Here is a 26,240-nt window from a genome sequence, read left to right on the forward strand (position 1 = left end):
GCACACACGCATGCAGAAATGTACGATGATATATGGCAAAAACCACCACAATATTGTAAAGTAATTAGCCTCCAATTAAAATAAATAATAAAAAAAAGAAATGTACAATGATTAGGAACCCTTATTTGAAAAGCTCTGCAAGAACCAATATAATTGATTCATTTAGTATAAGTTTATTAAATTAGTAACAATACAAAGTTGCATGGGATTGAAAAACACAGACAGGATGAGAAATAAAGATGGCTGACCTCTCCTTCCAGGGGCCTGGGAATCTCTGCTGAGGTTTTATTTGTTATGTTGTTCGAGGAGTGAGTGCTCGAGGCCAGTTCCACCAAGGGACAAACCGGACTCCCAACCCTCGAGCCCAGGGAAAGGGGATACCTCTCCACTCTGAAATGTTGATGAGCTGTGGAGGGGAGAAGGACAGGGGAGCAGATGGAGGGGAGAAGGACAGGGGAGCAGATTGAATTCCTGGACAATTGTTCCGGCTGTCACCAGAGAAGACAGGCAGGAGGCAGCACGGATAATTTACAGAGGAACAGATGCCTAGGCTTCTCCAGCACCATCTGGCCAAAAGAGGCCTGGGCTTGGGGTGGATATTATCTTTAGATCTGAGTAAACTCCTCAGCTCTTAAACTGGAGCTTTCCCAGGAGAGCTCTACTCCCTGAGGACCTTGCTCCGGAGTTCTACCTGGCTCTCATCCTGCTCCCTCTCTTCCTTCCTGAGTCTGGATTCTGTCTTCACTACCATACCTGATGTGGCCAAGTCTGGCCTTGGGGACCTGTACCTTCCATTTATGCATTTCTCTATTTTACAGTATTTTCAACTTCTTCTCCCCTTCACTACATTCCAAAATTCCTCCATCACTTCTTTCCATACTATTTAAGCATTCCACAAACATTTATTGTGAGGAGTTTCCTGGTGGTCCAGTGGTTAGGGCTCCATGGTTCCAATGTAGGGGGCACAGGTTTGAGCCCTGGTCAGGGAACTAAGATGCTGCATGCCATACAGTGCAGCCAAATAAATAAAATAGACATTTATTGAGTATTTACTATGCCAGGCATTATTTTAGATCCTGGGGATACAGTAATGAATGAGAGAAAGCACTAGAGCTCTGGAGTTTGCAGTTCAGTCGGAGATGATCAACAAACAAAAATATGTCAGATAATGGTAAGCAGGATAAGGGAGAGTGATTAGCAGTAGCAGTGTGGTGTAGTGTTAGTCACTCAATTGTGTCTGACTCTTTGCAACCCCGTGGACTGTAGCCCGTCAGGCTCCTCTGTCCACAGGATTCTCCAGGCAAGAATACTGGAGTGGGTTGCCATGCCCTTCTCCAGGGGATCGTCCCAACCCAACGATTGAATCCTGGTCTTTTGCATTGCAGGCAGATTCTTTTTTTTTTTTTTATTTTATTTTTTTTTCAAAAAAAATTTTAGGAATCTTTACTTAAAAACATGCAGGCAGATTCTTTACCATCTAAGCTACAGGGAAGCCCCAAGTGGGGAGTGATTGGGGATGTTGTCTTAGACAGAGTGACCAGGGAAGACTTCTCTGAGGTGGTAACATTTGAGCAGAGACACAAATGGGTGGGACTGTCTGGAAGTAGCCCATCACAGGCACAGGGAACAGTAAACCTAAAGTCCTGAGGCAGATATATGCTTAGGGCATGGGATGTTATGCTATTTATTTGTTACACATTTATTGTGAGCCACACACCTGCTAGGGTATGAAGATATAATCAGATTCAGGCTTTGCCCTGAAGGAGCAGCAAGTTTACCAAGGGACATAAAGTGCAAATAAATAATTACAGCATACGGTAGCTACAATGAAGTGTAAGTGGCTAGAGATAACCAGCAATAGAGCACCAAATCCAATCTAGGAAATTGGGGAAGGCTTCCTGGAGGAGGTGATAACCTGACTTGAGGGCTGAAGGAGCAGGACTTCATAATGCAAGGGGAGGAGAAGACTTGCAATGACGAACATCAAGTTCCCCGGCAGAGGTGGAAGATGAGGCTGGTGAAGGGGCGAAGAAGCTAGGTCTTGCCGATTTCCACGTGACAAGCTGAGAAGCTGCTTTTTACCCTTTGAGTGATGGGGAAACCATTGCTACAACTCTCACTACCTTTTTGTGCTGTTTTCCTCCCATTCTTTTTCTGTTTTTCTTTTTGAATACCAGTATCTTTCCCCACCCTTTTCGCTATCTCCCTACTCCTGACAAGACACCGCCTTCCTTCATCTGCAGCCAGCCCACAAAACCCTGCTTTTACAAGATCCGCGGCTTTCCTCCGGATCCAGCGCGCCAGTGCCCCGGAGGCCACACCCCTATGGCCACGCCCCCGATGACGCTCGGCGCCTGGTGCGTGGGGATTCCCGCGGCCGTGGCCACTACCCGGCCTGCCCCGCGGCAAGATGGCGGTCTGAAGGCAGTGGGCAGCGGCAGAAAGTTTGTTGTGGGATTGGATTAGTCGGGCTGGGAGTCTATACTTGTAGGGGATCGTGAGGATGCCAACGGGGAATTGGGCGGAGGGCGTAGCTCTGGGGTTGAGAAGAGGAAGTGGAGTGGTGGAAGGTTGGAGGCAGAGAAAAAAATGAGATAGGGATGGAGGGGAGGGGGCCTAGATTCCAGTGGTAGCCTCGGGGAAGGGGATTCCAGGCGGGGAGCCAGAAATAGGTGTGCAGGGAGGGAAAAGCAGAGTCACGAATTGGAGCGGAACTTCTTAGCCAAGAGTAAAAAGCCCGGAGCGTGGAGTGGAGGCCCTAGCGCAGGCTGGTGGGAGAGGAAAAAGGGTCTTTTCCGTGGAGGAGAATAGTAGGGAACGGAGGAAGAAAGACCTGAAGGAAAGAGGCAACTAAAGCCAAACAGATGACCCTCTTCTAGACTTAGATCAGCCTTTCCACAGTTCTTATAGCATCATCTGCCCCAATTTCAGCTGAAGACTCAGGGGCCCCAGGGATTGGAAGAAATCACAGTACCTGCTTGGAAAGAAGAAGAGGTAGCGACTTGCCCCAGCTCAACCCCAGGGCGGGTAAGGTGGCCTTCGTTGTCAGGCTGGCATGCTCCCTGGAAGCAGGATGCATGGGCTCCGAGTGATGCTGAAAATCATTTATTCTGAGAAGGGCGCTATTCTTTAGGCTGCCTTTTGCCTGTGGTCCCTAAGTTAGTCTTCTGCTTAGATCTCACGCTGATTTTATGAGAGTTGAGTGTAGTACTGAGCCTTGTATGCCTTCACCTGTGCAGGCGAATGTGGGCAAGAGCCTAGAGATCAGACTGAAAATATTTTAACACATCCCTGTCACAAGCAGTTTCCTTCACGGTCACTGTATTTTCTTTGAGCTCCCCATCACATCTTCAGTTTGGTCTCCTGCCCAAAGTGGAGATTTGTGGGTGACAGATGGTGGGCAGCCGTAAGAAAACAAACTTATGGTTGGTGTCCATTAACCATTTAGGCACCTGCTGTCACCGATTCCTAAATTCATTCTTGCAGCATATCTGCCTCTTTTGATCTTTTCTTTTGGTAAGAAGGGCTCATTTATTTGGTCCTGTGTTATTTGGGGGTGTGGATTTGGTTCCTAGGTGGGGTCAGAGGAGTGAGGCAGGCAGGTTGGGATTAGGGAGGGGAAACCCAGATCAGTTTATGGTAAGAGGTCAGGCTGACTGGTGCAAAGCTCTGCACGTTTTTCACATCATTCTGGCCCTGACACCCCTGATATTTGAGAGTTGCTTTACAACCTGGAGCAGTGTGATGCAAGGAAAAGCTTGCAGAACTTGCCTTTTTCTCTTCTGGTAGTTTTTCCTTTCCTTTATATCTTCCTATCAAACCACGTTTTTAAATTTTTTTTTTTTTTAAATTTTGGGGACCTCCCTGGTGATGCAGTGGTTAAGACTACGTGCTTCCAATGCAGGGGTCATGGGTTCGATCCCTGGTCGGGGAACTTAGGTCCCACAGGCTATGTGGTGTGGCAAAAAAAATCAGTTTTATTAGCAAAACTAACCATTGCTTGAGAGATAGTGGACTTGGGTGTGGAGGAAAGAGAAGGGGTTTGGAGGCACAGAGCGCAGTGAGTATGGTTCCCACTTCTTTGATGCCCTTTGGTTATGCCTAAGCCAGAATTAGGAGCATGCTTCTTACTGGAACCTGTTTAAGCATCTGCTGCAACATCTGCTCCATGGTTGGTTCAGCAAGTCTGATTTGATCTAGGACTCCTTACTAACCATCTTCCACTCCCTACTCTCAACCCATCCATGCCCCTAAAAGTCTTATTCCAGGCAGACCAGCCTCAGTCACTGTCACTAGGGTAGCTTCAGTACCTTCAGGTGTCTGAGGAACTGGTGGTGTTATTGAGCTGTGACTTCATTTCTGGAAGGTTGAAAAACTTCTCTTTCTGAGAACAATTTGTGGATGCCTTTAAGAGACTGTAACCAGCAAGCACAGTGTGGTGAGCCAGCATAGAGATCAAGAGCACTGACTCTGGAGTGGGATTGCCTGTCCAAATCTAGACCTTGCCATTTGTGACTTTGTGACCTTTAGATATTGCGCAGCTCTCTGCCTCAGCTTTCTCATCAATCAAATGGAGATGGTTGGAGTAGCTATCTCATAGAGTTGTGCGAAGGTCAAATAAGTTAGTACATTAGTGTCTTTAGAACAGTGCCTGACATTCAGTATATATATTTGTTGTTATTATGCTAGCCAGATCTCAGCCCTAATTTCTGCTTCATGGTTGAACTTGGTGTCTCTCTGTGGCGGACCTGTACTGGTTTAAGCTGCTCTCCTGATGTGAGAAGAGGATAGTATAGATTTTACATATAGCGAGAATATCCTCATTAAGCTATTTAAAGTGATATTAAAATGCCAGTGATTTCCTGTTTGAAACTGTGAGACTGTAGAATTATCAATTTACCATTAAGTGACGGTGATAATAATAGTAATAGTGCTATTACTATTACTATAATAACAGTGCTTACTGAGCATGTTCTGTATGCTTGGCACTTATGTAAGTAGATTAGTGGTTTAATAGTATCCCCATCTTGCTGCTACTGCTAAGTCACTTCAGTCGTGTCCGACTCTGTGTGACCCCATAGACGGAAGCCCACCAGGCTCCCCCATCCCTGGGATTCTCCAGGCAAGAACACAGGAGTGGGTTGCCATTTCCTTCTCCAATGTGTGAAAGTGAAAAGTGAAAGTGAAGTCGCTCAGTCATGTCCGACCCTTAGCGACCCCACGGAGGTGCAGCATTGTTAAGTAATTTGCTCAGTATCACCCAGGTAGTAAGTGGCAGAGCTGGGATTTGAAGCTAGGCAGTCAGGCTTAAGCAGTTGAGCTGCTTTTTTTTTTTGCATTTGGTATGAAGTTAACTTTTAAATATGCCTACTGGCAATTTGTGTCTCTTGTTTGCTTGTCATGATGGTTAGATGTGAACCCATATTGTAGTAAACACTTTTTTGATTGTTTAAAAAATGTTTTAGGAGTTGAGTTCTTACCTCAGCTCTCCCCTTCCTCTCAGAGTTAATAACCCGTGCAGGCACTGGTGGGACTTCCCTGGTGGCTCAGTGGTAAAGAATCTGCCTGCGATGGAAGAGACCTGGGTTTGATCCCTGGGTCGGGAAGAACCCTGGAGGAGGGCATGGCAACCCACTCCAGTATTCCTGTCTGGAGAATCCCATGGACAGAGGAGCCTGGCAGGCTACAGTCCATAGGGTCGAAAAAAGTCGGACACGACTCAAGTGACTTAGCATACACAGAGGGACTGGTGTGGGAGTGCCCTGTGCCGTGTTCGCCAAATCTAAACTCTCTCATCATGATTCAGCTTGGTGACTGCTCTTTGGGAAACTTTGAGCTGGCTGGGGTGAGCAGACAGAATGACGCAGAGATCCATTCTTAGCGTGCATTGAGTGTGCTGGTGTTTGTGTTAGTTAATGTAGGTGTAAATATGGGCTCATTTCTGACTATGGTTATGGACATGAACCGTTGAAGGAACCATAGTGTTAAACTCATAGACAGTCTACATGCATCTTTCTTTAAAAAACAGCGAACTACAAAAGGGGAAAAACTGTGGTATTAACGTGAGAGGAAGTTGGAAAATAAATGTGCTTCTGCTGAAGCTTGTGTTGTAGAGGAAGGCCTTGGTGCCACGCCCAGGTCTCTTTCCTTTAAGCCAGGCAGGAGACAGAGTGTGTGTAAGGATTGACTGACGGCTGGCTTTCCTTTGCCCGGTATTTAAGACTTACTCTTCCCCTCCTTCTGAGTCATGCCCTGTCTATTTAACACATGCCCTCGGGGCCCATCTTTTTTTTTTTTAGTAAATGACTCTTCACTCTGCCATCAGGGCAGGCACACGCCTGGGCTCATGGTGTCGGGGGCTCAGGACCTAGGACTTGCCCCGTGATGAAATTTTCTGTCTGTTGTAGCATAGCACATGTGATTTTGAGAGCATCTGTCAGTCTCTGCTCCCCTCCTCCATCAACAGAGGAGCCACAGGCCTCAGGATGGTGTGCTTTATCTTGACTTGTGCTGCAGTCAGCATGCTGAAACGTGTTATCTCCATAGAGTACATGTTTGTGTTTTGGTAGAAGTTCTCTGGCTTCCTAGATTGATGTCACATTTTAGCAAATGATTGAACTTAAGGGTGAAGGCCAATGGATTTTGAGCCAGTTCTCCCCTGTTACCATTCTCTTTTTGTTGTCTAAATCAGTTTGTTCTCATAACACCCTGTATTCATTTGTTATCTTTGAATCAAATTCCTTCACCTCCTTTTCGTCATCATATTTTGAGTGCCAAGTCCTATGAGTAAACTGGGCCTTCGTTTCTCCAGTAGGATTCAGCCTCTTAACAGCTCTTTTTTAAAAAAAAAAATTATTTTTAAATTTTATTATTAGTTTTGGTTGCACCGAGTCTTTGTTGCTTTGCAAGGGCTTTCTCTAGTTGCGGGGAGCAGGGGCTACTCTTTGTTTTGGTACATGGGCTTCTCATTGCTATGGCTTCTGTTGTGGGACACGGACTTAGTTGCCCTGTGGCATGTGGAATCTTCTCAGATCAGGGATTGAACCCATGTTCCCTGCATTGGCAGGCAGATTCTTATCCACTGTACCACCAGGGAAGTCCCTTAACAGCTCTTTAAACTTATCTTGTTCTGTAGCTTCTGGGCCTTTGTACACGCTGGTTGTGCTGCATTCCAGACTCCCTTTACCTTCTTTATGGCTCTTGTGGTCTCATTTTAATATTATGTCACTTCCTTTGGGATCCCACTGCCCTTTACTGTCCTGTGCCTGCTTCTGTTTTAACACTTGGGCTATATTGTAATTGCCTGTTTTGTAATTGCTATATTGTAATTTGTCTGACTCTCACAAGACTGTGAATGCCCTGAGAACAGAGACTGTCTTACTCACTGTTGTATTCCGGCATTTGAGATAGTGCAGGGTGCAGAAGAGGCGCTTTCTAATGCTGTGGTGCATATAGAATGAAAGAAATGTGATGGGCAGTCTCTCCCTACTCTATCTCCCATGCTGCTGTAAAAATTTACTTTCCTAGAAAAAATATATTGTCTCTTCCCTTTAGGCCATGGTTTCTTTCTTGTTTGGGATAGAGTGCACATTCTTTAGCCTTGTGTGCCGGAAGGCCCAAACTCCACTTTCTAGACTGAGTTACTGCCACTGTTTCATCTGTCCTGTGTTTCCTTGCTCCTGAGTTTCCTACTGCTCCAGAACCTTTTCCGAACCTTTGTTTCCTTTTTTCTTCTTACTTGTGCATTTCACTCTCTGCATGGTGTTCACCTTTGTCTCTGAAACTCTGCTGACCTCCTGAGACCCAGCTTCTCTGTCACCCCAGATGAGAAGAGTTCTCTGTTTTCCTTTCTTCCTCTTGGTCCCTAAAGCACTTTGAACCTCTGTCCTGACACTTATCTGCCTGTTTACCTGTCTGTCTCTTTCACTGAGCAATAAAAAAAGGTGAGACTGGGGAACAGTGTCAGTGTGCAAAGGAAGTTTGTTGATGCTTCTTCCCATCTGTTATGTTGAAATGACTCCTTTGATGGATTGTGACAAGCATGTGAAATTAGCAGTGACTTTGGTGGATACAAGTGGGGGTTAGTAGGTGGCGGATTTGTTATGTAGTTAAGGCCGGAGATGACTAAATGGGGTGGATTTTTGCTGTTGTTGTTCTTTCATTAAACTTTTATTTTGTATTGGAGTATGGCCAGTTAAAATGTTATGATAGTTTCATGTGGACAGCAAAGGGGCTCAGCCATACATGTGCATGTATTGGATGGGGTGTTTGAGGATCCATGTTCCCTGGTGTTTTGTGGACTGGAAAAATGTTGGGTGAAGCTGGTGGTCTAGGCTTTGAGAAAGCCAGACTTGTCCCAATTTTTTTGGGGGGGAGGCTTCGATGATCCTGTGTCACAGAACAGGCTTATGAATTCGGGTGCTCCCCAGAAATGGCATGGGAGGCTGAGGGTCACTGTCCATTCTTTGACTTTTTGTTTTCAGTATAGCTGATGGGAATAATTCTTCAGCACCAGTTCTGAACAAGCACCAGAGAAGTTTGTTTCCAGAAGTCTAGACCTCTTAATTGTATAATACCGGGCTGCACTCCAATGGGAGTTTGCAATCACAGGAACATTCGTCTGGGTTCTTGAGAGGGCAACCTTTCTGTCTGGTGTTTAACTCCCTGCCCCAGCCAGATGCCTCTCCTGTTTGCTCTCAGAGCACTCACCACACTGTGATGCAGCGGGGCTGTTAACCTGTCTCTGCCCACCTAGGGGTCTTTCTTTGAGGCTTCTTAGGGGCAAGGTCATTTACTGAAGGCTGAGCGTTTAGTTAGCCCCTACATAGGAGGTGCTGAGCAGTCCTGTTCCCAATCTAGTCCTTTCTTAGACTAAAGCAGATAAAATCTATCTGGTGAACTCTCTGAACTCTCAGGAAGGAAGGTCCTGCATTAACAATCGCATTGCTAATTATTTTCCAGGGTTGAGTTAATGTGGTTAAATGATCTAGGTGCTTGGCTTCAGCCGTCTCCCTCTTCAGCCTTATATTCTAACCACACATTCCTAAGCCAGCCGGAAGGAGTTAAGAGAGGAACTGAAGTACACACAGGTGTATTTTCTTGCTTAATTAGCATCTTCTTAAAAAGGCTTTGGCTGCCGGCCTCCTCTGTTATTCATTGAGCTCCTTTTGGTGCCTGCAGTCACCTGCTGGCTTTTCTGTGGTATCGCTGGCCCTACCTTGGTGTGCTCCATGCTCACAGCCGAGACCTCTTGGTACAGCCTTGTTCACGCCGAGAAGAACCACAGGGATGAAGCCCGTAGTTAGAGGTGGACTGAAGGAGTCTTCCCTGGGCTCTGCCCCTCATCCCTTGGTGTGGGGTGCGCACTGCAGCGCGGCCCGTCTTCATGATGGCATCTTGTCAGGAGCGTTGTACGTGAAGCAGATTTGAGAGGAGATCGGATGGGCCAGCGAGACTGGGTTGCTCTGTGTGCTTTTGGGCCTCAGAGGGACTGAGTCTGGTGAGGGCCCGTGAGTGGAGAGTGAGGCTTCCTCTCTTCCGTCTGTCTTGTGAGTGCCAGCTGTCTGCTGGGTGACCTTTGGGGTCTGTCAGGGACACGGCCCCCTATTTGTGAAGCGCTTTATGTTCTCATAGTAAACTGGCAGAGAACTCCCTGGAGGGTGGACTGCCTTGCAGAGAGTCAGCCTAGACCCGAAGACCCCGGGCTTCCATTAAGCTAACCAGTGGGATATCACCTTGGGAAAGCACTTTTGGCAGGGTGCAGCACAGTGCCGATGGAGTGATTTTGTCCATTTGTTAAGGAACAATGCGTTTCCATCATAAACATGGTGTATCACCTCATTGAAAATACCAGCCGTACAGAAAAATATACAACATTAAAAATAAAGTAAAAAGACCTTCCCTTTCTTCCCCCACTGCTCCTGTCTAAGCCCTTTTCCAAAGACAGGGAATACTGTTAACCATTTATCCTGTATCTTTCTAATCATTCTAATGTATTAATACTTCCAGACATTCCCCATCATGTATTGCTTGTAAAATAAACACAACTCAGTAGTAATACATATTGTTCTTCAGCTTGTTCTGCCCTCCTAACAACCCTGGATGAGGCGGGGAGGGGGGAATTAGTCCCTGCTGGAGCCTTCGAGGAGCCCGGCTGCAGCCTCCTGTCCAGCTTGGTGTGTTCCTGGCGGGCTGGCTGGCTCCTTGGGAGGGTTGGAACAGCTTTCCCAGAGGTTCTTGCCACAGCAGACACCCTACTTATCTCTGAGGGATTGTCTTTTATGCTGGGATGAAATTTTCTGGTAGGAGTGCCCTGGAGTGGGAATCAGGATGGGTGCGGGTGTGATGTGGGCACCTACACCTCCGGCTCACATGTGTCTCTCTCCTTCACTCTTCTTTCATCTCTGGCTGGAAAGGGAGAAGACTTACCTGATTTCTCAACCCCTGCTGTCTGAAACCTTGGGTTAACCAGGTCACTTGCTGCTCCCCGTTTGAAAAACAAACCAGACCCAACTGGTGCGTGTTTGTTTATTTAATAGTATGTCTGTGTCGAGGATTCAGAAGGTAGTCTGCCCATAGCCACAATTCCTTGCCAGTCCAGGGAAGAGGTCAGAGCCCACAGGAAGAGTTGGCGTCTTCTCTGCTAGATGGCTAGCTCACCCTTCCTGGTCAGGCCTCGGCCTTTTGCCCTCCAGGGCTATCAGAGCAAGGCGGGGAGCCCAGCAAGGGGGCAGTTGGGAAGCCTGTTTGAGGCTTCTCTTGCTTGTGTTCATCGTTGGCCTGGGCTCGGGAGAAGCCAGGCCTATGTGTGGGGCCAGGGTGGTCTCTGTTTTCCCGTTCCCACCCCGAGTCATCTCATCGTCAGACTGAACGGGGGTCGTTCTGCTTTTTCCCTGCCAGCCCTTCTTCATGAATCACAGGCAGTATTTGCTGATGTCTATGCTGTAACTTTCCTGTCCTGCCTCCCCAGGGGTCGCATCTTGGCCAGGGCAGGGGGTCTCTGGGACTCCACTGCTGTGGCAAATTTGCCTTGAGATCTCCAGGCCAGGGTGTCTCACTTTCCCTGGGTGATTCTGGAAGCTTCAGGGAAGAGTGTTCTCTGGGCTAGCTGTGTGAGAACCTTAACCTTTCTGGGCTTTGTCATTCTGAGGGGGTGGGGGAGTCCCTCTCAGGGTCTGGGGAGCCTGACTTTGACCTCGCCCTTACCCTTGCCCCATGGGTTCCTTTGGGGCCAGCTCCCTGGGAAACACCGTCCCCTGACCCTTTCTGAAGCTGAAAGGTGGCAGTGTGTCGCCCGTTCCCTGGGCTGGCATGGCTCTGGGCTGGGCACACACTGCCCCATTGTGCTGTGCTTTCCATGCAGCTCTTGTTGCAACCTCCGGTCCCTGGGCCAGTTCTCTCCCATCTCCTTTCCTCGGAGCCCGTGGGAGGGGGTGGGGTGGACTATACTGGCACAGGCTTGGGCGAGGTGGCAGCTGCAGCTGTGGGTGGCTTTGTTCTTAGAAGCAGCTTTCAGGGCTGTGGTTCAGCCTGGCAGCAGTGTTCCGGGAATAGGTGAGACAGGAGAGCTGCCCCCTGGTAGCAGTGCCCCCTTCCACCACAGCGATGCTCTATTTCTGTTGACAGCCAGAGAGTCTTGCTCCCTGGGGTCACCAGCCGGGCTCACTGCTTGGCAGGGTGGGTGCTATACTTCCATGTGGCCTGCCTTCCAGAGGGGAGAGGCCCTGAAGAGTCTGGCGGTAAGTCTGGAGGAGCGTCCCTGTCAGGAGAGGGCAGTGTGTACCCTTGGGCATCCTGCAGCCTGGCATTCCTTCTGCTCTCTCTTTGCAGCTCCGGAGTTGGGCTGCTCACAGACCAAGCTGTCTGTTTGTATGGAGTGCCTGGAGGGCGTCTGCCACGAGTCTGTTGCTAACCGTGCTAACCAGGAGAGCTGGCTGGTTGGGGAGAAGACACTAACCCTGTGAGTCTGACCCGGGCCAGCTAACCCACCCTGAAGGTGCCTCCAGCCACGCCTCTCTTCTCCCTTCCTGCCCCGGCCGCCTCCCCTCTGCTTACCCCGTGCCACCTCCTCTGCTTGCTTGTCCTAGTGAGCAGAGGTTCCCTCCGTTTGCCCAGTCTCCGCACCGTAGGTGGGGCTGCGCACAGGCACCTGTCCACCTGCCAGCTGGCTGCTGGACTCTGCCCCCTCCCTCCCCTCAGTCAGTGCTGGCCTCTCAGTTCTCCCCTGAAACAGAGCAGCGTGTCCCTTTACTCTGCTTTTAGCACCATGGGGTTTGAGAACATCCCTCAGTTACCATGCTGTTGATTTCATGCCTCAGAGACAGATGGGAGGAGAGTAGGAAGGGAATTTTCTGCTAGACTGGATAGTTTCCTCCCTTTATCAAGAGGGGAAGATGATGGAAATTCCTTTGGCAGTCTAGTGGTTAGGACTCAGCGCTTTCACTGCTGAGGGCCCAGATTCAGTCCCTGGTCAGGGAACTAAGATCCCTCATGGACGTAGCCAGAAGAAAAAAGGAGAACATGATGTCCCCATTATTCTCATCCCAGGATAAGATTTGAAACTGTAGGTTCTTCTTGGGGACTGGGAAGTTGGGGAAAACCTTGGCCTGGCTGTGAGAAATGGCCTGGACAGAGGAGTGAAGCTCTGTCTGAAAGTTGGAGCCCAGAACTGGATACCCATCTGAGATGTAGCTCCCGTTAGCGACCGTTGCTCTGGGAGGTGGAGTGGGAGAAGTTGGTCCCCCCACCACCTTCCATGTCTGGAGCTTCAGGTGGACTTTAACCGAAAAGAGCTGGGAAGGGCGCCTTAGTCAGAAGGGGCAGGACCTGGCTTTGGACTCCACAGCGGGCCTGAGGGAGGCGTTGGCCTCAGCTTGCCATGGAGAAGCTCCCAACAAGCTCCCTCCTCCCTCCAGGCTGGGAAAGGAGAAGGGGGGTCCAGAGGTTGCAGGAAGGCTGACTGCGTGGGGCTCCCTGGTGGTTTGCACAGGTAACTGTAGACAGATCCTGTCTGCTGCCTCTGGGGGCAGTGCCTGGGGAGTGGGGAGGAGTGTGGTGCGCTTGATAGGGGAACCTGAGACCTGGAGGCCCTCTAAGCCACCTCTGTTTCCCTTGAGCCGGGAGGCAGAGGGCAGGAAGCTGCCGGTGCCCACAGAGTGGAAGTGTGTAAACAGGAGTGGGTGCAGGGGCTCCGCAGATGGTGTGGACCCTGAATAGAGAGTTAGCAAGCTGGAGGGAAAGGTTGAGGGCAGGAGGAGAAGGGGATGGCAGAGGATGACATGGTTGGATGGCGTCACCAACTCAATGGACATGAGCTTGAGCAGACTCTGGGAGAAGGTGAAGGACAGGGAAGCCTGGCGTGCTGCAGTCCATGGGATCACAGAGTCGGACACGACTGAGCGACTGAGCAGCAGCACCCTGGAGGGGCCTGTGGCTTGGCTTTGACCAGAGAGTAGGAGGGGTGCGGAATGGAGGGTTGGTTCTCCTGAGGGGAGGTCGTGGGGGCGAAGGTCAAGGGCTGCTTCTGATCTGGGGGCTTTTGGGTGGGGGTTGGTTTCCTTGGATCATTGTCATCAGTAGTCTTCAGCCCCTTTCTTCTTGTCGAGTATTGGCTTGAACAAGAGGCCAGGTGGATAGACTCAAGGTATTTGCCCTGGTGGGGAGCCAGGTAAGCTCTCACAGGTCACCAGCACTACTTCTGAGACCTCAGGGTGACTCTGGGGCAGGATATTCCCCCCCATTCTGGTTTGTTAAATACCTGTAGTCTGTTCCGCTTAGAGTGGGCAGGGGGCCAGGTTAGCGCCGCAGGCAGCATGTCCCAAAAGGGTGAGGTTGTACTTTCCCAGAGGGGTGGCAGGCCTGCCTGGGGGAGGGGCAGTCGGGCTGGTCTGGGCACAGACTGGCATCTTCCAGCCTTGTCATCGGCCCAGAGGAGAGCCTGCCCGGGCCCCACCCGTGTTCTGCTGGCTGCTTGCCTGCCACGCGCCCAGGATCGCTCAGGGCTTTGCTCAGGTATCTCGGGAACAGCTGCGCCGGAAACTGGGGGCCGGTGCTGGGAGGATGGAACACAGGCTGCTTCAGTAGGATCGGTTCTCCAAGCGGCTGTTCACTGACAGTCAAGGGGAAGACGAGCCATCCTGCTTAGGGGTGGACGTGGGAGGGGTCGTTATGGGCAGTCTCCGGACCCCCCGCTGGCACACCTGGTTAGGGGGCTGGCCCTTGCAGGGTGGAGGTTTGTGTTTCTTGGTCCTTAGTTGGAGCCAGAGCCTGGATTTCAGAGCCCTGAGAAGCAGTTGGACTTGCACTGTAGGAGTGTGTCTTGCCACCCACCCCACCCCGCCCCGCCCCGCCCTGCGAGGCGCAGCTTCCTCCAGGCCTGCAGGGTTCAGAGACCACTTCACAGCTGAGGACCATTCCCACAGGGGAGGCACTCGTCCCTGTGACCACACGCTCCTGTTTGGTGGTTCACCGGGGGCTTTAGGAAGGGCCCATATTTGGTTTTATTATTAATTTATATCCTGCTGGGGTAAGGCAGCTTACAACACAGCTGGGGTATTCTGAAGAGGGGCCAGTTTTCCTTTCATCTTAACAGCAGCAATGATTGCTACCTTCCATTTGACTTTCTTTGGGTGAATTATGAAGGAAGAGCATTAGTTAATGATTTCTGTGATGTGTGTGCCTTCCCTGATTCAGAAGATTGGGTTCATTGGCCCCTCAGGGTTCTTCACTTGCTTGATTTCAGTGACAGCTGGGGACAGAGGCATCAGTAAGTACAGAAATGCTGAGCCCAGATAAACTGCTGGGGTCATCATTTCTTAAAGAGAACGTGGGTGATGGAAGTAGCCGAGGCGGGCAGTGTCTTTGAGTAGGCAGCTGAACTGGGTGGGGGCAGGGGTGTAGTACAGAGCCTGGGGGCTAGAAGAGGCCTGGGGGCTACGGGGGAGGGCAGAGTTCGAGCCCCCTGGATTTGGGTTCAGTCGTCTCCCTCTGCTGGGCCACTGTCAAGGGGGTAACCTCTGAGCCCTGAGCAGAGAGAAAGCTGGATGCTGGGAGCTCCCTTCCTCTCCTACACCTTTGACTTTGCCCTGGGCCGTGGGCAGACCCACAGAAGGGATGGCAGAGGGAAGTAAGAGGGTGTCCTTGGCTCTTGGAATCGAACCTTTCACTCTTGCCTCTGCGGGTGTTTGCAGGGAGGAGGAGAAAGGATAGTGGCTTGGAGAGAGTCAGATTCTGAAGAGGGCTCCTCCTCATCCTGCTCCGTCTCCAGCAGCGTCAGAACTGACCTCGGTGGGGGCCCCCGGGTCACATCCACACACGCTCCACGTCCACAAAGGGGAGCGAAGCGGAGAGCCGTCCCCTGGTTCGAGAGAGGAGCTTGGCAGATTTTTTGTCCTTTGACTAAAGGACACTGCTCAGCCGGCTCCTGGCATATATTGCTCCTTACATCTGTCTCCGATACACTCTGCTCAGCTGTTCAGTGGGTTCAGAGCACAGGTTCACTGTGCGTGCCGAGTCCCATTTCTAATGAAAGTAGACTTTGTTCTCTGGAGGCAGCTAATCGTGCCCATGGGCTGTAATCAGGGAGAAGGTATTTAATACAGGGCAGGCGGCAACAGGGGCCTGCGCCGACTGGCAGATTGCAACTTGGCAATTACAAGGCTATCACCCGCTCCCTCCACCCCAGCAGATATGCGTGAAGTCCTCTGAACTGCTCCTGAGTAAGTGAAGAATGAATGCTATGCAGGAGAGGAAGGAGGAGGCGGGGTTAGGTGGGGTGGGGGCTGCGGGGAGAGCTACTTTCCTTTCTCACCTTGCCCCCATGATGCGGGTGGGGTGTCTCCCTCAACAGTGCCTGCAGGTGCAGCCCCGAGAGCCCCAGACCAGGCCAGGTCAGCCGGGGGGATTGACTTAGGTCTCAGCCTTTCTCCCAGAAGGGCTTCCCTCATAGCCAGTTATTAAAGAATCTACCTGCAATGCAGGAGACCCCGGTTTGATTCCTGGGTTGGGAAGATCCCCTGGAGAAGGGATAGGCTCCCCACTCCAGTATTCTGGCCTAGAGAATGCCACGGACTGTATAGTCTATGAGTTGGACACGACCGAGCAACTTTCACTTTCCTCCCAGAGCACGGCTGTTGTTGCACAAACCCAGCCTGAGATGTGGTAGCCCACATCCTGAGGCCTCTGCTTCCAGTTCCTTGAAGCTCAGGTAGTTTGTGGTGAGGGGTGGGAGTGGGATTCTTCCTCGTCAGTTTCTAGACTTTCTAGAAGACCCTTCTCGTGGAGGTGCCCTGGAGCCAGCGCAGCATCCAGAGGCTAAGAGACCTCAAGGGCTGTCTGCCTGCTCCTTGTGGCCTGTGGCCCATTTGGACTTGTCTGGTCTTCCCTGGGGGCCTCTTTCTTGTGTGGCCGGGGAGGCGGCCTCTAGGAGCTGGGTCTTCCTGGAGGGGCCGCTCTGCTGCTTTGTAACCTGCCTCTCCTCTTCTCCCAACTGTGGCCCTGCTGCCTGGCTGCTGCTCCCCGTGTTCTCCAGTAGGCCTGGCATCGTGCTTACCCCAGGGGCTGACCTTTCCTGCAGTGCCAGCGGCCTGCCAGGCCTGGGTGTGCTTGTTCAGTGCTGGGACTGTGGTCTCCTCCAGGCTGGGTCTGGGGCCCTTAGCAGACCTCAGGAGCTGGAACCAGGGCCCACCATGCACTGAATAGGGCTGTGGGGCAGGGAGTGGCATGGAGTCTCCCTCCTGGACCTGCGTTGGGGTCACTGAGGCTCCCTGGTGGGCTGTCCTCCCTAGCAGGGTGTGGTCTGCTTCCCCAGTCGGGAGTCATGTCCCTCCCTGTGACTCCAATATGTGTGAAAAGGGCGGGCTCTGGCCCGGGGAAAGAACCTGTGAAACCACTGTTGTTCATCTGAGAGCCCTAGTCTGCACTTTGACCCGTCTCACTGCTAGCCACATCCACGCTATCTGTCCCCTCAGCAGGCCAGATCAACTGGCCACAAAAGCCCCAGGAATATGTGCTGTGGGGCCGTGAGGCTGAGACAGCACAGGGTGAGCTCGTAGGACATGCGACAGCTCGAGCTGGGGCAGCAGGACATGGAGTGAGGCCGCTGCGTCTCCTCACAGGTAGAATGATTAGATACCTGGGCACGTTGGTGTCCTCTGCTTACCGCCCACACCAGTGTCCCAGGGCCTGGAGGACAGTATGGGCGCTGGCAGGAATAGGGAGGAGGAGGGAAAGCAGAGTCTGGCTCTGGACTTCATGGGCGCTCCTGGCTACCAGTATCTCTCATTCCTGCGGTCTGACTCTTCCTTTCCTAACATATACACCCCACCCCCCAACTTAGACCCTCTGAGTATCAGAACCCAGGTGCCCAGGCTGGCTTGGCACTTTCTGGGCCTGTTCCCTGGCCCAGAGGAGCTTCCACCCAGGGCCCCACTGAAGGGGTAGCCCCAGGGAACTGTCGGGGTGACTTGTTTGCTCCCCCACACCTCAGGAATGTGCTGTCCCTTCAGGCCTGCCCGGATTCCTGTACAGGGAGTCAGCCCGACACAGCCCACTGTGTGTGCCCTGTGGGGACATGCTCTGCCTCGCCATCAAAGGGCTGGAGGTTGGCGGCTCGTGCCTGCTGCCACACCTCAGAACCCCACACCAGAGTCCAGGCTGCCCAGACAGAGGGGAGAGGCCACTCCTCTTCCCGCCCTCCCCACCCCCTCACCGTGCCTCCCGCCTCAGGCCCTGTTGGAATGTGACAGGAGTCGTGGCCAGGGCATGTCCCGACAGCGGGAACACATGCTTCAGCCCGCCAGGCTTCCCTCAGCCCCCAGCTCTGGTTAGGTGGATGGCAGAGGCAGAATTGTTGATGCCCGGAAGGCCACCTGAGGTTGCTGCCTCCGCTGGTCCCTGTGGTAGCTGCTGCCCCCATGCTGCAGCCCAGCTCATTACAGGTGGGGGAGAGGTCGGAACCCCAAGAACTTGGTGGGGACCTCACAGGCCACTCATTCCAGCCACCTTTCTGCAGATGAGAGACAAGCTTATCCCGTGAGGCAGGGACTTAACCAGGGCCACATCGTGTATCAGAAGCAGCACTGAGCCCGGAAGCCAGGTGTCTCAGGTCCCCAGACTGGGGCTTCCTACACAGGCTTTCCCAGCCCGGGCACTATCAGCATTGTGTGCCAGTAATTCCTTGTCGTGGGAGGCTGCACTGTGCTTTATAGGATGTTTAGCAGCATGCCTGGCCTCTGCGCATTAGATGCCAGTACCACCCACCCCTGGTGTGACAAGGAAAAATGCCTTCAGATATTTGCCAGATACCGGGACGGGGAAAGGAGGGGGCCAGGGAAGACCAAAATCGCCCTGGTTGAGAGCCGTCATTGCTCTAAAATGCTGCCTTTTCCCATTTTCTCTCCTGGACCTACCCCTGCTCCTCACACAGTCTGTTCGCCACTGTTGTCCACAGAACTAGTGTCTGGGCTCCTCTGGAATCATTGCTAGGAGCTTTTTTTTCCCCAGCATCTTTTTGGGCCTCTCCTAGGCTTTTTCCTGGTGTTTTCTTCTGCAACCCGTGTCCCCCAAATCTCTGAGTTGTTGTTTCTAGACTTTGAGAGGCCCTGGAGATGAACAGGACAGATACGGGGTGGGACAGGGACAAGACAGGACCAGGCCTCTTCTGGGGTCAGGCGTGTGGTAAGCCACGACCATGGCCACACAGACACACCTGTGTCTCCCTGGGCCTGTAACACCGTTCATGGGGAGCCCAGTGCTTCCACTCCTGTCCAATCTCCATGGCTCTCCTGCCCGGCTCTCCTGGGGGCACTGACAGACAGGCGCTGACACCTGGTTTCTGTTTTCTTCCCGTCTCTGGTTTCAGGAGCTGTTGGCCAGAGGAAGTGGCCAGGTCGTGGGATGCAGAGAGCCGCAGGCTGACTCCCGGACAGCGGAACAGAGAGTGCTGCCGACAGACAGACGGTATGTTCGTGGTGAGGCCTGCGCCCCCCACTGGCCTCCCTCCTGGGGAGGCTGGCGAGTGAGAGGGCAGCAGGTGGCCCCTCTTGGTGGGGGCTGGTGAAGAGAGTGGTGGAGGCCAGAGAGGCTTGACCTTCAGGGCCCCCAAACCTGGTGACGCCCTGCCCCGAGGGGGCCAGGCTGGGTGAACATCTCAAGCCCTTACTTTCTGCTTACAGTTTGCTTTAAAGCTAACATTAGTTGAGCATCCAAGTGCCAGCTTCTGTTGTTAGTGCTTTCCATAATCATTACAATAACCCTATGAAATTGATTGTTGAAATGAAACTCAACCCTGTTTAGAGTTGAGGAAACTGGTGTTTGGAGAGTCGCTCTTCCTTCTGCGGCGGCCCTCCCATGCCCGCAGGGGCCAGGGGTGGGTCACTCCTCCAGCCCAACCCACGGGCCCTGTGCCCAGGCCCTGAGCCCTGCCTTTCCCCTCATGTGTTCCCACTGGCCCTGGACCCCTCTTGTGCTCACCGTTGGCCCACAGGCAGTGATACACCAGAGCTGAGCACTTCAGATAACCCTGGGAGTGGCCCAGGCCTGCCTGCCTGCCTGGCAGCTCCTACCTGTCCTCTTTTTCCCTTAATTCAGAGGCCTCTTGCCACTGAGCCTCCTCCCACCTTATTTCCCTCAGCAGGTTGAAGAGCTCTCACCTCCCAGAATGACCAGTGCAGCCCCTGCTAAGAAGCCCTACCGTAAGGCACCACCCGAGCATCGTGAGCTGCGGCTGGAAAGTCCTGGCTCCTGGCCCGAGCAGGAGGTCAGCAACAGTGGTCCCCCTGCCCCAGCTGGCAGCTTCAGACCCCTGAAGCGGGGCCTGGTTGTCCTGAGGGGGCATCTAGTTCCCCCTTTTGGGGTGAGGGTGTGGCGTTGCTGGTACCCGCTTGGGCTCTCAGCTGCCACCATGCTTGTGGGGGGCCGTGCCGACTAATGGGGGATGGCTATGACATGTCCACATATCCAGGAGCCCCAGAGTCTTGTAGCTCAGCCTAAGTGATCTGTGTAGTATTATTCTTGGTATGAGAGGCCGCCCATCAGACAGAGGTGTCTGACCTGCCTGGAGCCCGGGACTCTGGTCCTCTGCTGGTGGAGTAGAGCTGTTCAACCTGTGGCCCCTCTGGGTGCCTTTAGGAAGCTCCAGCTGCTTGCCCTCAGACTAGCTGTTCTCCACTGTCTCCAAAAGGCTGACCTTTGTCCAGCTTTGCTTTGTCTGGCTGACATTGATCAAATGTGTGCTCTCTGCTAGGAACCGCATTAGATTCCTAGGAGGCCTTCTTCAGGCAACTGCCAGACCTTCTCCAGATCAGTTTTCCTCCCTTGTTAAGCTCCTGCAGAAGGAGGAGAGTTTATTCTCCTTGATACTGTGTCTCTATCCTGATGAAGTTCATGGAGCACATTTAGAGAACTTGAGAGATGGCCAGCGTGTGCCAAGCGCCCAGGGCAGAAGTGCCATCCATGACTTGCCCATTTTCAATTCAGGAAACATTAAAAGGTCAGACACTGTGTGAGGTGCCGCCCTCTGGGCACCCCCCAGTTTTGTAGATGTGGTCTCTAGGGTTCAGCAAGATTCATGTAACCAGTTCAGGTGTCAGTGGCTCCCAGGTCCATAGTCTGGGCCATGCGCCTCATTTTCCTGCCCGTGATGAGCGTCCCGAAGCTATGAGGCCAATCAAATGCCACTCGACATTTCCCTCCTGCCATAGCGTGGGCTGGCTCTGCCTTGTGGTTGGCCGAGTTCTGGCCCTTGGGCTTGTGACCGTTTGGAGGCTTGAGGAGGATGCTGCAGGAGGGAGAAAGCAGGACAAGGCGCTTCACTCCTCTCCGTCTGGGTTACCCCAGAGGCTGTCCTGCACTTGTGCCTCCTGAGCCTCTGGGGGCCCGATGCTGCCCAGGGGGCCCGCAGGGCTTCATCAGAGCTCAGGACCCTATTCCATCCCACCTGGCTTTTTCACTTCTCTGGAAAATCTTCAACCTTGCCTACAGGGCCCGCTAGGAGCCCAGTGAACAGCTGAGAGGCTCTCTAGCCCAGGGAGAGGTGGCATGGGCTCTAGGATTCAGAGGGGTTGGAGCTGGTGTGGGGAAGGGGAAGGGTTGGAGTCTGGTGGCATGGGCGAGTGTAGTCTTGGCTGGTCCAGAAGTTCTTGGACGGCCTCCATCTCTGTGGGGCCCTGCAACCCACTTGTGCCAGACACGTATGCTGCAGACATGACCCTCCCTGGGGCTGTTTGGGGGAGGTGGGAGTGAGCGGGAGGCAAGTGGTCCAGAGCTGAGCCTCTCGCTTCTGTTCTTTGTGCACAGGAGCCGCTCACTGACACGGAGAGGATGAGGTGAGTACCTGCTGCCCAAGGGCCTTCCCCGCCTCGGCGCAGCCCCTCAGCCCCGGCTGTTGGTACCGTCGGGCTTTTCCTTGGATTAGGTACAGGTCAAGGTTGGGGAGTTTCAGGGACTCTGGAAGGCAGCTTGAAGTTTTGGATATTCCTTCTGGAAACAACTTTGTTGATGAGAACCTGGCATTGGGGAGGCAAATGGCTCTGAGGGGCCTGCTCTTGCGAGCCCTTCCTCAGCTCCCGGCCCTCCTGTGCCAGCTGTCTGCTTGCAGCCCTTTCCGTCAGCTCCGTGAGGCCTCTGGAGAGCAGGGCCCTCCTGGGCTGGGTTTCCACGAGTTGAATAATGGAGCAGCTTGACTGTGCAGTGGAGAAACTGGAGCTGGGGGCTGGCTAGCTTGGGTTGTAACCAGAGACAGATGGCAGCTGTGGCCCCTGCAATTCTGTCTTCTCCAGTGAGGGGGGCCGACTGTCCCCCTCTGCCTCCCTCCGCCTCCAGGCCAAGCCATGTTCTCAGGGCCAACAGGCCGATGGGATACGCTTCCGTGGACTCAGGCTGAGTTTCAGGGAGTTGCCTGCCCACAGCTGCCTGTCTTCTTGTCACCCCTACTTCCTTCCTGAATCCATCCTCGGACTCCAGGGTGGCCCTTCCACCTCTGATGCCCCTCTGCCCTTGACCCCTCATCCTCCCAGGCTTTTGCAGCAAGAAAACGAGGAGCTTCGCCGGCGCCTGGCCTCGGCCACCAGGCGCACTGAGGCTCTGGAGCGCGAGCTGGAGATCGGGCAGGACTGCCTGGAGTTGGAGTTGGGCCAGAGCCGGGAGGAGCTGGACAAGTTTAAGGACAAGTTCCGCAGGTGTGGGACCAGGGGCTCGGACACGCATGCATGCATCTCCCCGTTCACAGGGGGTTGTTAGCCAGGAGTGGCCTCAGAGGTGATCCGGTTCTGATGTGAAAACTGAAGTTCTGGGAGGGGCACCGCATCAAGAAGGGACTGAGCAGGGTCTGAAGAATGGCGTCTTGACCCGGGGGTCTGCCTTGTGTTCTCTATAGGCTGCAGAACAGCTACACGGCTTCCCAGAGGACCAACCAGGAGCTGGAGGACAAGCTGCACACGCTGGTAATCGGTCCGGGAGGGCAGCTTGGCTGGTGCTGCACTCACAACTCAGCCCGGGGCTGGGCCTTGCCAGGGCCGTCCTGCGCTGGGCTTGGGAGGGGTGGCAGGTGGGCGGGGCCCGCCGCGTGCTATGGGGCCAGGGTTGTCTCAGTGCTCACACTGTCTCTCTTCTCTCATCTTCCCCTCATGCTGCCGCCGCCGCTGCTGTACTTCTCTCAGGCCTCTCTTAGCCACAGCTGGATTTTTGCAGTTGCGTCTGAGTTTGTGTGTTCCCTCCCTTGCCCTTGCCGCCGCCTCAGCTGAGATCTGGGATGGCTGGGGCCCGGCCCTTGCCCTCTGCCCACTCCTTTCCTCTTCCTCATGGGGGGCCTGGTCAGCAGTCAGTGCCTCACTCCTGGGGGACAGGTGGGGAGCCTGTTCTTGGCTTGGGCAGAGGTACTGATTGATGTCACCACTGAACACTCATAGCCTCTCAGCTGCAGTGGCAGCCAGCCCTGCCACTTGGAGGAAGGGGGCCTGTGGATCCAGTCCCTGAGCTGAAGATCAGAAGATTGCAGCTCCCTCCCTGCTCAACTAGATAATCTCACAGGCGCCCCCAGCTGTCACCCAGCCCCGCTCCTTGCCCAGCCTCCTCCCCCGACCCAATGGCCTGATCCTGGAAACAGCTACATGCAGCATAGGCCTGAGCCCCTGGGTTTGCAGTTCTTGCCTCTCGGGGTAGAAGCTCCCTCCCCTGGTGTGTAGAGCCCCTTGAGCGCCCTCCAAGGCTGGGCAGCTCTTAGACTGCTCTGCTCTGGGCCTGGGCAACTGTCGGTCATGCTCAGAAAGCCCCTGCCCCACAGCCCGCCTGCACTGCAGAAGTGTCCGGTCTCCTTCTGTCTGTCCATCATGTCTCTACTCCATGTGCCTTGGCTGCCCTAGCACCTGTGGCTTCCTGTGTCTCTGGGCTGGGAGGAGGGGAGGAAGGGCTGGCTGGGACCTGGGCTGGGTTCACTGTGAGTCTCGTGCCTCAGATCAAGAAGGCTGAGATGGACAGGAAGACGCTGGACTGGGAGATTGTGGAGCTGACCAACAAGCTGCTGGACGCCAGGAACACCATCAACAAGCTGGAGGAGCTCAATGTACGGGCATCTTGGAGCCTCCCTGCCCATGCCACTGTGTCCCCACCCCACTCCCCGGGCGGGGCCGGGCTCTGAACTGTGTCTGTGTCTGCAGGAGCGGTACCGGTTGGACTGCAACCTGGCCGTGCAGCTGCTCAAGTGCAACAAGTCCCACTTCCGTAACCACAAGTTTGCTGATGTGAGTAGTGTGCCCTCCCAGCCAGTGGCCATCCAACCTTTGTAGGACCTCTCCAGCTCCAGTTTCTACACTTCTCTGTCCTGTCCTTGCAGCTCTGGCTCCCCCCTTTCTGCTTTGCCTTCCCCTTGCCTTCCTGTTTCCCCTCAAGCCAAGCAGCTCAGCCTCTGGTTGGTGTCCTGCATGCTGTCACGGGCCCATCACTAGGGGCAGGATGAGGACTGGCCCTACGGGTGTTTCTGGAACAGAGACAGGGAGGGGTCTCAGTTTCCAGATCTGATGCAGGAAGGAGGGGGATGCCAGAAATATGGGCCATAAGATAATTGAGAGAGCCCCTTGCTCCAAGGGGAAGCTCTAGACCCCAGAGCTCTGGCCTAGGGCTGAGAGGGTCGACAGGAGGAGTGGGCCTTAGCACCAGTTCTGGGGTCAGATCCTGGCTGTGTTGATCAAAAGCTTCAAGTCATTTCACTGCACAATGAGGTGTACCTCGGTGTGCTGTGAGAACAGATGACAGCAAAGCACCCAGCACACTGAGCAGGGAGCCTTGCACATGGCAGCCTTCAGTTTTGCCCTGAAGCAAGCTGTCTTAGGCTGGGGTCCTTCATGTCTCTCTTTCTCTCGTTTCCGTACCCCAGCTGCCCTGTGAGCTACAGGACATGGTTCGGAAACACCTGCACAGTGGTCAGGAGGCCGTCAGCCCGGGTCCTGCCCCCAGCCTGGCCCCTGGGGCTGTTGTACCCACCTCGGTCATTGCCCGCGTGCTGGAGAAGCCGGAGTCTCTCCTGCTCAATTCGGCCCAATCAGGCAGTGCTGGGCACCCCTTGGCTGAGGATGTCTTCGTGCATGTGGATATGAGTGGGGCTGATCTAGGTGACTCAGCTAGCCCCCCAGCCCCGAGCAGCCCCAGCCCCCAACCCAACGGGGAGTGCCATTCCCTGGGCACTGTGGGGGGCTCCCCAGAGGAGGAGCTGCCCCTGCCGGCCTTTGAAAAGCTGAGCCCCTACCCAACCCCATCTCCGCCACACCCGCTATATCCTGGCCGCAGGGTGATCGAATTCTCTGAGGATAAGGTGCGGATCCCCCGCAACAGCCCCCTGCCCAACTGCACATATGCCACCCGCCAGGCCATCTCCCTGAGCCTGGTGGAGGAGGGCAGTGAACGGGCCCGCCCCAGCCCGGTGCCTAGCAGCCCTGCCTCGACCCAGGCCTCCCCCCAGCACCAGCCCCGCCCCGCCCCGCCGGCGCTCAGTGCCCCAGCCAGCTCTGCCAGCTCCGAGGAGGACCTGCTGGCCAGCTGGCAGCGGGCGTTTGTGGACCGCGCTCCGCCCCCGGCTGCTGTGGTCCAGCGCACAGCCTTCGGCCGGGATGCACTCCCTGAGCTGCAGCGCCACTTCGCCCTTGGGCCCGCTGGTGGAGATGAGGAGGTGCAGGCACCGTCATCCCCACCTGGTGAAAGCGGGCTTCTGCTGCTGCACGAAGCTGACCCTGGCTTTCCCAGGGAGGACGAGGAAGAGCTGAATCTGCCCATCAGCCCGGAGGAGGAGCGCCAGAGCCTGCTGCCCAGCGATGCTGGCACTGAGGAGGGGCCCGGCACGCCTCGTGCCGAGGGCAGGGTGTGGGCACTGCCCAGCTCCAGCCGTCCCCAGCGCAGCCCCAAGAGGATGGGGGTGCACCACCTACACCGCAAGGACAGCCTGACCCAGGCCCAGGAGCAGGGCACCCTGCTCCACTAGGGCCCACCTTGCCTTCCTGCCACTGCTGCGCTGGGACTGCAGGGCGCCCCTACTCTTGCAGCTCAGGGTCTCCGCCCAGCCCAAGCCCTTGACCTCTGCTCCCTGCGCGAACAGGGTCAGGCCACACCAGGCCTTTCAGCTGCATTGACTGTAACTGGTACCAGCTGGCCTCGTGGTTTTTCCCTCCTAGAATATTTATTCTCCAATGGTAGCGTGCAGCTGGGGCTCATGACCTTTCTTCCAGTCAGCCCAAGTCGGTCTGTTCTGGGGAGCTGAGGCATTTATTACATCAGTGTTTATCCTCCATCCTTTCATAGCCACCAGTTTTTTTTCCCCCAGAGTGTAGGGGTTCATTGGGATTCTTAACCTCTAAGTTCTAGTTTTTGACCTGTTTCCCTCTCCTTCAATCCTCTGCACGAGCTGTTGCCTTCAAGGGGCCTAGCACAGCAGGCCCTCGGGGGTGCGGGAGAGGACTGACTCAGGGCTCCTCAGATGTTCCTCCTCCCTCTGGAAGGGAGTAGAGGGTGGGATTCAGGGGCCTTAACCTGGGCTCTAGGTGAAGCCTGGCCCCACTCCCAGCCTTGGCTCTAGACTGTTACTCCCAGCACTGGGAAATTTTCACATCGGTAACTATTTTAAAATTAAAACTATTTTACTGGAATGGCCTCATTTGTATTAATGACCTTCCTTTTACCAGTCTTCTCCCCATTCTTGAGTATCCCCAGGCCTAGTCATGTCCTCGTCTTTGCTCCTGACTCCCCCTACCTTCAGTCGG

General features: G+C 54.0%; 1 protein-coding gene across 18 annotated transcripts; it reads left to right on the top strand.

Moving 5' to 3' along the window:
* The first annotated feature begins 2,355 nt into the window (after positions 1–2,355).
* On the top strand, positions 2,356–26,126 carry TJAP1 (tight junction associated protein 1). Of its 18 annotated transcripts, XM_088830998.1 has the most exons (14): positions 2,356–2,444; positions 2,932–3,027; positions 10,416–10,515; positions 11,626–11,738; positions 11,830–11,959; positions 12,915–12,988; positions 18,860–18,957; positions 19,631–19,756; positions 21,295–21,323; positions 22,014–22,175; positions 22,373–22,439; positions 23,450–23,557; positions 23,652–23,735; positions 24,368–26,126. In XM_088830998.1, the coding sequence occupies exons 8-14, from the start codon at positions 19,658–19,660 to the stop codon at positions 25,463–25,465; spliced, it is 1,647 nt and encodes a 548-aa protein (XP_088687124.1). In that variant the 5' UTR covers positions 2,356–2,444; positions 2,932–3,027; positions 10,416–10,515; positions 11,626–11,738; positions 11,830–11,959; positions 12,915–12,988; positions 18,860–18,957; positions 19,631–19,657; the 3' UTR covers positions 25,466–26,126. The 18 variants fall into 18 exon arrangements, with proteins under 18 accessions (XP_088687124.1, XP_088687125.1, XP_088687123.1 ...); XM_088830999.1 differs by lacking the exon at positions 11,626–11,738; XM_088830997.1 differs by lacking the exon at positions 10,416–10,515.
* Positions 26,127–26,240: the final 114 nt, after the last annotated feature.

This window comes from Moschus berezovskii, chromosome 23, assembly GCF_049115385.1.
Source record: "Moschus berezovskii isolate FMDL1 chromosome 23, NW_MosBer_1.0, whole genome shotgun sequence".
Taxonomy (NCBI): Eukaryota; Metazoa; Chordata; class Mammalia; order Artiodactyla; family Moschidae; genus Moschus; species Moschus berezovskii.